Genomic DNA, 11403 nt, shown 5'->3' with positions numbered 1-11403 from the left:
ATTGCAATATTTTTTAAAAGCTTTTTTAATGACTACCCTGTTTATGAAAGAAATTCTAAATAAACAAGATGCTTACAGTTTTCTCATTTTGTCTTGCTCAAGTGAACATCATTGTGAAATCATACAGTATTTTGGAATCTATGATCATGGCATTGGGCTTTCTAATCACTAGGAGCACTTGAATTAGTTCAGCCCCCTTGAAAACCTTGGAGCAAAACACAAGACAGTCAGTCTGTGATTTAAGTCATCTGGTTTATTCATCTTTATAATTTTCAGTACAATCTTTGTACAGTATTTAACTCCACCTGTTTAAGTCTGGGACATTTTTCAAAGGGGGAGAATAAAAAAAAAACCCTGATTGCTCCATTATGGTGTTTTAATAAACATGTTTGATCAACTTTAAATCAAGTTTACCCCTGTTTTTCACCCAATTTTAATGTTGCCTCACCTTGGCTGCTGCCTTTTGGGCACCTGGTCAATAGGGGTCACTGATGAGTGATTAAACTATTTCCAGCTGGTTTTCTTACCTAACTCACAGGAGTGCAAGGACAATGTAGGGCTCTTGAGTCCTTGTGGGTCCCCGTAAAGTTCGGCAACTATGAACTTTTAAAAAATATAATCGAACAAACTGAGCTGGAGCTAGTAAATGAAAAATGTGTTTGTTGTAGTACAGATTTACAAAAATGTTTGAGATACTTCTTGATACAATCATCTTAATATGTATATAAAAAAGGTTCCTTTACAGACGATAGTACAGACTTAATCATAACACAGCATGGTATTTGGATATTGACCTTTTGGGGTGCATGGAAGGTAAAACATTTAAAATTATTTCTTTTCAGTAAATGAAGCCAGAAATGTTTGAAAAGTGTAGCATGTTTTCTGCCATCTCTACCTTGGTGGTCTAAAGTCTGGTAATCTTGGGATATAGTGAGCATGTATTTAGATTCAAGTGTTGCACACTCCTGTATACTTATTATGCCATACATAACATGTTTATTATACAGGGGTCTTAAAGGCTATGATTTATTGAAGACAAGTGAAATTTCACTACTTACTGGTAGGTATGCCTATTGATCACTGCTGACTGCTGGAAACTAAATACTACACAGTATTTTTTCTTGTTGTAGTTATAGTGCTTTACTCAAAAACTCTACCATATGACAGGGCTACCATCTGATACTGGAGGATGTTGCAAATGAAAAGGTGGAATAGATTCCATGAAATCTATTGCAGATTGATTCCCCCAATACCCCACCTCCTTCAGACATAGTTATTCTTTTTCTGGGACTCTGTGTCACTGTATGTAAATATTCCTGCATCCTACTTGGAAGCTAGCAGCTCACGATCAAATTGCTGTGATGAGAGACAACAGGAATGCAATTCTTCACAAGCACACAGTTTTCCAAGGTCCAGCCATTCCTTTGAACACTTATTAGCTGACCTCACAAAAGCTTGAAAAAAAAAGCAGCAGATGGTTTGTCCCACTGACTGCGGTTACTGTAAGTGCTTTAAATCTAAATCAAACACTAATGATGTTATCATGAACAGAACATGTCAATTTCCTACTACTGTGGTTGCGTCTTAGTATGATGAGACATAGTAATGAGCATGTGGTTGACCAAGAGCCAGACTGTGGGAGGACTATCTGCCAACACACTCTCTTTTCCCAACTTAGTCATGAAGGACTTTTCCAACCTTTTGTGATTTCCCCCTTGCCTCTGGAAATTGTGTCTTTGTATCACTTTTTCTTTGCATTTTGGCTTTACAAATGGTTTTTAATCTTACATATACAGTAGCAGGTGTCGTTTTTTCTTTGATTTCTACAGAATTGTTTCTTTAAACTTTCATGGTTTGTATTTTTAGCATTGCCCATTTTGTGATCTTTTGGGATACACATCATTTGCATGTATAATCAGAAAAGTTTCATGAAAGTGATATACTTGCTTATGTCAACGATTCTTCGATTTTTTTATGTTTTGGCAAAATCTTACTGCCTGCAAAACATTAAGGGGCCTTCCTGTGAATGTTGGCATACTGCCTAACATTGTAATCCAGAGCTGTTGGACATTAAGTAACAACTTTAAATTATTCTGAAAAATGAAACAAAAATACGTGTATTAAAAATGAAACGAAAAAAGATTCCAAAAAAAAGTAGATGAGCATTTAGTTTTCAAAAAGTTATGTGTATCTGTACAGCAGTATACTGTAACTTCTTTATAATGTCGCAAATACTGTACATGGTACAGAGTAATTACTTATTTGTTTGTTTGTTTTTAAGAACGAAAAGGAACCAAACAGGATTTTATTTTAAATGTGTGTTTGTTTGTTATTTATTTATTTATTTATTTATTTATTTATTTATTTATTTATTTAACCGAGTAGTGTGGGAGGGGGAGGGGTCTTACCCCCCTGTGGACTGGAGTTTCGCGTCACATCTAATTACTCTGGAACTCCCAGAAAGTAATTCAGTCTAAGTATACCCTTGTTTGAGGAACAGAATCTGCTCTCTCTTCTGAATTCCTGCATAACTTAATCCTTAAAGTTGAGGGATACACTACTCTAGGAATAATAAATCCACAACTTGTATTTATTTTCAGTTGATGTATGTATGCGTTAAAGACAACTTCTAAAATGAAACAAATGCAGACTGGAACAGGACAGAATCTGCTCATCTTTTGTATCCTGATTAGCTGTTCGTTGATTTATGCGACACCGTCCTCTTCAAGATATAACCTATTTTCTCCAGGAGCTGCTTATTCTGGTTCTGCAAGTAGACCCAGTAATAGAAACAAGTAAGTACGCGACCGAAACATCTTTTTATACCGAGTTGAAGAAGCATTGAAATTCCGTAAGTAGTGTTATGGGCGAGATATAATTGCAGCATCTTTAGCGTAATGTCAATAATACCTACTCATACCCGCCAGCATCTATTTTTTTTATGTTACCGGGATTGCACAATATACCTAATGCATTGGGTGCTTTTTCTGACTGTGCTGGTGGGAACGTAATTTAAGAGGCTATTAGAACAAGGCAACCCATGATGAAGTAATTAACTACGTATTTGACCAATGTGTTTTATTGTACTATCTGTACCGTTTGAAAATAATAATTTCTGAACTAATTTTGTGGGTTACCCTACTTTGCTGGGACCCCTCGATTATTTCAAGTGAATAAAGATTAGTATCAGCAATAAACTGCTGGTCACGCTTTAATAAAGTACCTGTAATGCATGAACAAGAACATGATTTAGTCTATTAGCAAGTATAGCAATGTATCCTCAATTGATGCTTCATTTCAATTCAATGGGATTTATGTTAGTTAATACACGATTATAATTTCTGCTAGGCTTCTTGGTACAAGATGAACCCAAATTACTGAACCCAGGCATTTTAATCTAAATCTGGAAATCGTAATAAAATGAAAAATTAAAAGTGGCGGGAATTCATCGAAAAGTATGCATCTGATGAAATTGCCTCCCTGCATTGGATTTTACTAAAGTAAAGCACTTCCGAAAATGTAGTCCGCACAATGGGTCCAGATAATCAACAGTAACGACCAGATAAAGGCGTTTTAGCAGGTCCTGATTTAGTTGACGAACAATTAATTCAGGCCTCAGGAGATGAAGATGATTTAGCTTAGTTTGAAGTTTATTGTCAGCGATTTTGTGAATGCTATTGTGAAACAGACCTCACTGTATAGTAATACCACTGCACATTGTTTTTTTCTTCCATAACAGGAACTGGTGTGCACATATAGTATATAAGAATGTGACCTGTACTGTGCTGGATGGGATAGGAAATGATATGCAGGCAGAGTAAGTATCCTTTGAGAAGATTGGGTGGCGATATCTCATGTTTTTTCTTTAATATAATTGTTGGTTAGGGAAACACTGGAGAGCTACATAACTCATGAGTTACACAGTGGGAGTTGTGGGGTTGGCAGTGGTGGTGCAAGACTTTCCCTGATGAGGGGGCTAAGTGGGTGGTGGGAGCTTAACAAAAAATTGAGAGGGTTACACCCAAATTTGTGCGGGCATGCATAAAATACATGTAAATCACTTGATTGGCTACTCTTGTAATTATGCAGCATGACTGTAAAATGACCAGCCCCTACGTGGGTACTACTGTAAATTGACCAGCTACTACATAGAAAATGTGTAGTTAATTTACATTTATTTAGAACACATAGTATTTTATGTATTCTGATTGGTCCAAATCAATATGTGTTTTTGACCTGTATGGCCTTCTGTAGTCTGTGACAGGAGCACCAAGATGTGTGTGAGATATAATATTTTTCTATAATGAGGAAGAAGTGATACAGCCATGGTCTTGCTAATAGCTGTTGTTCTTACGGCCTTTCCACTGACAACAGACATCATGGAAAATAGCATCAATTCTTCTGGGAACTTGTTTAAACATTCATTATTTAAGATCCATTCAAATTAACAGATACATATGTTATTTTTACTTATTAGAGTCAACAAATGAAAGACGTTGACAAAACTGTAATGCAATATTTAATATAACATTCGTATTAAGTTATGTATTAGAAAATTGACTCTCTACTATTTAAGTAAAATATATATTTTTTCAAACTGGGTTAATTAGTTGATTTGTATGTAAAAAATAATGTGATATCTTGTAACAGTTGTAAGTTGGCCTGGATAAGGGTGTCTGCTAAGAAATTAATAAATAATAATAATAATAATAATAATAATAATATTCAAAGTTAATCAAGAGTTGTGTAGCAACTATGTTCTGTTGCTGCTTCAGCTCTTGAAAACCCAAATAAACCACTAACATTTTCAGAATTTTACTTTATACTTCTTTAATATTTTGAACAATACATTTTTTTTTTATTGTTGCAGGGTGTGCATATTTCCATGTAAATGTTGTAACATCAATAAATGAACCTTGATAAGAGTATGGGATGCATTTTCTGACAAGAATGCAAAATTCGATATACATCAGAAACGTTACACCGGTGTTAACGCAGAGCCCTGCTTTAAGTAGACTATTAAAGCTAAACAAATACTTTGTAGACAGCTGTTCAGTATTCTTTATCAATACATTACTTATCAATGTAAATGCTGTACATGGTCATTTTCTTTTTTCTTTTTTTTTTTACAAAACAGACATTTAATTTGTTTTGAAGTAAATTAAACAGTGTTAGTGGGATACAACTCACTACCCAGCATTCAGAAAACAAGCTCATTATTATTATTAGTCGTTGTAGTAGTGTCATAGTAGTATTGCTGTTGTTGTTCACCTTAAACTTTAAATAGCCAGTAGACTATAAATAGACCCCGCTCACACTTGCTATTTAAGGCGGCCCAGGGCCTTTACATATATAAGTGCCGCCTTTTCGTATCACATGACCAATTTGGTTACGTCGCTCAGTAGCCCCATACTCCCACAAGTGTGAAAGGTAAATAGAAAGGTGAATTCTCTGCTAGCCAAGACGGCAGTAATAACTGAATGGCAATATTGAATGGTAATTATTTCTGCATCAACTTTAATTATAAAAATATTAAATTAAAATAAATCTAGCGGGTTAACGTTCAGGTTGTTTCTTTCATATAATATACAAGCTGCACTGCATTCATAATTAAGCTTAATTTGTCACAATTAGCTTTTCTTCCTGTTATTTAGTAACTAAACGATAAATATAAAAACTGCAGGATTGTGGTTCTCAATACTGCTCAATAATGCAGTGACTAGGGGTCCCCGAGTGGCTCATCCAGATAAAGCTGCTGCTGGGAGCGCAGGATGAGTCATACAGCTTCGACAGCGCCGGTTCGTGTCCGGGCTGTGCAGAGGCCGAAGTTTGCTGGGGACTCCGAAGGGGGCGTCACATTGGCCCTGATGCTCCCAGGGTGGGGGATGGGAAAGCGGCAGGGATTGCTTCTCCTCATCGTGCAACAGCGAACCCTACTGGCCAGACACCGAGCAGATTCAGAGTGGATAAGAGGCAGAGCTGGTCTCTGTTCTCTGGGATCGGTAGCGTGCCCACCTCTGCTCTGGATTGCTCAGTGTAAAAGCGATTCTGGCTTCAGACTTGTGAGATCGGAGAACACTTACATGCCCTCAGACCATCTGTGCTGTGTGGGGACCCGCTGCGGTGAGGAGAAAAAACATAATTAATGTAAAAAAAAAAATAAATAAAAAAAAAAAATGCAGCGACTTGGAAATATTCAGCCATCATTTTGCACGTAATGATATACATAGCTACAGAAGTGTGTGTCTTTACATTAAAATGCCAATAATTTATTTTAGCTGCTCAGGGCTTGAATTTCATTTTTGTGTGCTGGGGGGGATTTCCCCCTCTGCTGCAGCCAATGGGGGAGGGGTGGGATTCCAAAGTTTTAGGGGGGAATGGCAAAAAAAGGCACTTTTGATATAAAAACCATATATATTTTACTGCATCATCATTCACACTAGTGTTGCTTTAAAATAAACAGCTTTCAGGAGACCTAACAGCTGTTCATCACTGTGAGACAGAGCACTCTCCATTGCTTTTGCCATTGCCTGATGTGAAGTTTTTGCATGCAGCAGAATAAAAAGGTGCTTTTCTTTTAAAACAGCGCTTGTATGTTTAACTACTGGATAGTTTGTACTGCATGCATGTAACATCAAATGAAATGCCACAAAATGTCCTTTCATATTATGCATGTTGCAACAGGATCAGGCATACTATATGTGGTAGTGATGAGAATATATGTAAAAAAAAAAATAATAATAATACTTTTCCAAAAAAATCATGTTTGGGCACTACTATATATATATATATAATATATATATATATATATATATATACACAGCTCTGGAAAAAATTAAGAGACCACTGCAAAATTATCAGTTTCTCTGGTTTTACTATTTATAGGTATGTGTTTGGGTAAAATTAACATTTTTGTTTTATTCTATAAACTACTGACAACATTTCTCCCAAATTCCAAATAAAAATATTGTCATTTAGAGCATTTATTTGCAGAAAATGACAACTGGTCAAAATAACAAAAAAGATGCAGTGTTGTCAGACCTCGAATAATGCAGAGAAAATAAGTTCATATTCATTTTTAAACAACACAATACTAATGTTTTAACTTAGGAAGAGTTCAGAAATCAATATTTGGTGGAATAACCCTGATTTTCAAGCACAGCTTTCTTGCGTCTTGGCATGCTCTCCACCAGTCTTTCACATTGATGTTGGGTGACTTTATGCCACTCCTGGCGCAAAAATTCAAGCAGCTCGGCTTTGTTTGATGGCTTGAGACCATCCATCTTCCTCTTGATCACATTCCAGAGGTTTTCAATGGGGTTCAGGTCTGGAGGTTGGGCTGGCCATGACAGGGTCTTGATCTGGTGGTCCTCCATCCACACCTTGATTGACCTGGCTGTGTGGCATGGAGCTTGTCCTGCTGGAAAAACCAATCCTCAGAGTTGAGGAACATTGTCAGAGCAGAAGGAAGCAAGTTTTCTTCCAGGACAACCTTGTACTTGGCTTGATTCATGCCAAAGCTGCCCGATTCCAGCCTTGCTGAAGCACCCCCAGATCATCACCGATCCTCCACCACATTTCACAGTGGGTGCGAGACACTGTGGCTTGTAGGCCTCTCCAGGTCTCCGTCTGACCATTAGACAACCAGGTGTTGGGCAAAGCTGAAAATTGGACTCATCTGGGGGTGCTTCAGCAAGGCTGGAATCGGGCAGACTTGTCTTTGTGAAGGACGCATGAATCAAGCCAAGTACAAGGTTGTCCTGGAAGAAAACTTGCTTCCTTCTGCTCTGACAATGTTCCCCAACTCTGAGGATTGGTTTTTCCAGCAGGACAATGCTCCATGCCACACAGCCAGGTCAATCAAGGTGTGGATGGAGGACCACCAGATCAAGACCCTGTCATGGCCAGCCCAATCTCCAGACCTGAACCCCATTGAAAACCTCTGGAATGTGATCAAGAGGAAGATGGATGGTCACAAGCCATCAAACAAAGCCGAGCTGCTTGAATTTTTGCGCCAGGAGTGGCATAAAGTCACCCAACATCAATGTGAAAGACTGGTGGAGAGCATGCCAAGACGCATGAAAGCTGTGCTTGAAAATCAGTGTTATTCCACCAAATATTGATTTCTGAACTCTTCCTAAGTTAAAACATTAGTATTGTGTTGTTTAAAAATGAATATGAACTTATTTTCTTTGCATTATTCGAGGTCTGACAACACTGCATCTTTTTTGTTATTTTGACCAGTTGTCATTTTCTGCAAATAAATGCTCTAAATGACAATATTTTTATTTGGAATTTGGGAGAAATGTTGTCAGTAGTTTATAGAATAAAACAAAAATGTTAATTTTACCCAAACACATACCTATAAATAGTAAAACCAGAGAAACTGATAATTTTGCAGTGGTCTCTTAATTTTTTCCAGAGCTGTATATATATATATATATATATATATATATATTGTAATCATAGACGGCTAAAAAAAAAACACTGCACCATTGAACATCAATATGAAATGAACATGGGGGGGCAGGGACACTGAGCTTCTAAGCTTTCCAACGAATCCGATACAGTCTAGCTGCTACAATGACGGAGCAATAGACTCAAAACGAAACCTAAGCTGTGAACTGTGTCACATGATGAGAGGCTTAACTTCAGGCGATCGTAGTTCCGGCTAGGAGTACAGCATACACACACTGAATACGTCTTTGGAACGCCCCGAGTCTGTACTTTTAAACAGGAACCGGGTAGGTGGCTTTTACGGTGCCTGAGTAATATGTGCATAATCTTCGGTGCGCTGGCGCCCCAAAATGAATGGGGATGAGTTTTAAGAGTTAAAGGAAAAGTCACCGCTTGCAAAACAACACCTAGATAGACTTAATATCTTATTTTTATTTTCAAAACTGTTTACCTACTGCTGTGTACTGAGTTTCAATAATGCTTAAAGGTAGCAGCCCAGAATCACGTACAAGAGACTTTCTGTTATGTGAATGTAATAAACGAGAACCAAAACGGTGAGTTTTTCCCCTTCACTTTACAACGCTGCTTTTTTGTTTTATTTGAAGTTAAATTTCAGTTTTCGTTTGCTTGTTCAGTTACAAAAAGGCACAAGTAAACCTCATGTTATTACTTTACTGTTTACTGTGAAGAAACGGTAATGGCAAGGAATGAAAAAACATTTTTTAAAAATTAAATGCAGTGTCAACTTTATGTATTATTTATTTTGGGAATAAACAAAACAACGTTTAACTTGAACTGCTATTTGGCATCCTTTGTTTTGTAGTTAATTCACCGGGGTAAAGTAAGGCCTACACAACTTATTCTTTACTCCTAGGATATTTTTCTATTTTAATGTGTTACATATTGTAAGGTTTTGCTGGAAAATAAAGCCACACACAGGGGCCACGCTCCCTGCCCCTGCTGCTATGCTGTCTCTGCCTTCGTTCAGAGCAATATAATGGCTTTTATTACTTTTTGAAAAACAAACGGATATCTGAACGAATATTTAAATTATGAGCGAATATCCGAACATGAAAATTCCATGTTCGTCCGAGCACTATTTCAGGGTTCTTCCCAGGCTGATCCGCCCGTCTTGTAGATGCTACTGTGCCTTTAACAATAAGGATTGATTTCGCTTCCAGAAGACCGTTGCTGCATGAAAAAAAATCTTTGAATCACATGACAGCTGTGTTACGTCTTGACACAACATTTAACCAATCAGAGAGTTGAAGGGGTGGGTTTTCTGTGTTAAGTACTTAGAGAGGCTAAAACGTTTAAAAATTTCTGCTAAAAAAATAACCAATTATTTTCAAAGCAAAAATAGTGACAAATGAATGCAGGGGGTGAAAATAAGCCGGTGATCAGCGCAATCCATCGCCTAATACTATATTTGCACCAGCTACTTTATTAAAAAAAATATTAAGATTATTTTTGGGTATTATCATTGTCATCTTTTTGTCTAATTATCGTACTGCAAGGTGATATATAGTACATAATAGCTATACATATGCACCAAAAAAAACCCCAAAAAAACAAAGCGTATTCCTTTTGTTGTGATATCCTTACAATATGTACCCAGGTGCGTGTAAGAGATATTGGGGGTATATAGAGGCTGTACGCCTTTAAGAAGTAAGTCGTGATGGGATATCAGCTGAACATTGTCAGCTGACATACAAATGCTTAAGTGCAGCGGTGCTCGATTTTTACACTGGGGTTTCATCAAGTTATGATGGTGACCAAACGTGATGAACAGTTGCATTAAAAAAAATGTAAAATAGCGAAAAACAAAAATAGACGTGCATTAACAAAATGCCCTGAAAACTTAACATAAAGAAAACATTTTAAATGAAGCAATAATCTCAATAATTAAGCTAAAAAGGAAGTGCAAAGGTTAGCGGGTTTTTTTTTGTGAACTCCAATAAACCTACGTTATCTTTCCCCAGTCAAATCGTAGAGTGCCTAAATAAGCACGGTAATTTACCATAATAAAAAATAGTAATGAAAAAAGAGCAACCAGATATAGTCAACGAAAGACAACACATTATTCAAATTCTTTATCGTATTATATATTTAAGGTAAGGCAAGTTTATTTTTCCATTAAAAGTGCTCCTGACTATAATGTTCTGCCACCCGGCTGTACAGAATTCCTGGGGAGAACTCTGCTATTTTTTACTGATAAGGTACAAAAAAGCAGCAGAGTATTTTTTTTTTTTTTATCCATAGCTTTGTACTTATAAATGATGTACATTGTAGAGTAAAAAGAAAGAAAAGAACCAACAGACTGTCAGCCCAGAGAAAGTGGGACCAGTGATTGCACTACTAAGAAGCTAAAGGTTTTGATTTCTTGGTTGGATGTGACCAACATGTATTGCAAGCTGAGCCGTGTTACCATGGACCGCAATGGACGGGCTGACCCTGACCTAGAAGACTATTCTTTTTGTTTTGTAAGGTGAATGGTCCTTCCCTGATTCCTCAGGAGACCTAACTAACACAGTGTTGACCACATAACCAGGTGCAAACTGTTATAGCTGCAGGAGGTTTTTTGGCTGTAAACTAAACTTGCACAAACTAATTGTCAATAAATACTGGCTAATGATTTGACTCGTGGCTGTTCAAAATCAGAAAATTAGTACAATTAGCAACTGAATATACACCAGTAAAAGCCCCTTTATATACTGGTTTCTGATTTTATTGTCATTTGTTCAAAATGAATATTCCCATTTGGAAATGGCCTGGCAGGGGAATATTATAGTTCAATTTTAAAGAGAAGGTGTTAGTTTCTAGTATGCTAAGAAACACAACTGTAATGACCCATTAAGATCATTTTTCTCCAAGAACCTGTAAATTTGATTTGTTGGTATTTATGTTTAGACGTTAAAGCATTGAAGCAGCATTACATCCTGTATT

The 11403-nt window shown here is 36.9% G+C and overlaps 1 protein-coding gene across 1 annotated transcript in view; it reads left to right on the top strand.

Annotated features, from left to right (window-relative positions):
• The first annotated feature begins 2453 nt into the window (after positions 1–2453).
• The window catches only part of LOC117399754 (EMILIN-2-like), a 44686-nt gene continuing 35736 nt past the window's right edge, over positions 2454–11403 (top strand). Inside the window, exons 1-2 of the mRNA XM_033999122.3 lie at positions 2454–2795; positions 3740–3817. Of these exons, the coding sequence (XP_033855013.3) occupies positions 2608–2795; positions 3740–3817 (266 nt within the window). The 5' untranslated portion in view covers positions 2454–2607. The remainder of the gene's footprint in view (positions 2796–3739; positions 3818–11403) is intronic.

The sequence above is a fragment of the Acipenser ruthenus genome, chromosome 4 (genome assembly GCF_902713425.1).
Source record: "Acipenser ruthenus chromosome 4, fAciRut3.2 maternal haplotype, whole genome shotgun sequence".
NCBI lineage: Eukaryota > Metazoa > Chordata > Actinopteri > Acipenseriformes > Acipenseridae > Acipenser > Acipenser ruthenus.
This window is presented reverse-complemented; position numbering and strand designations above follow the sequence as displayed.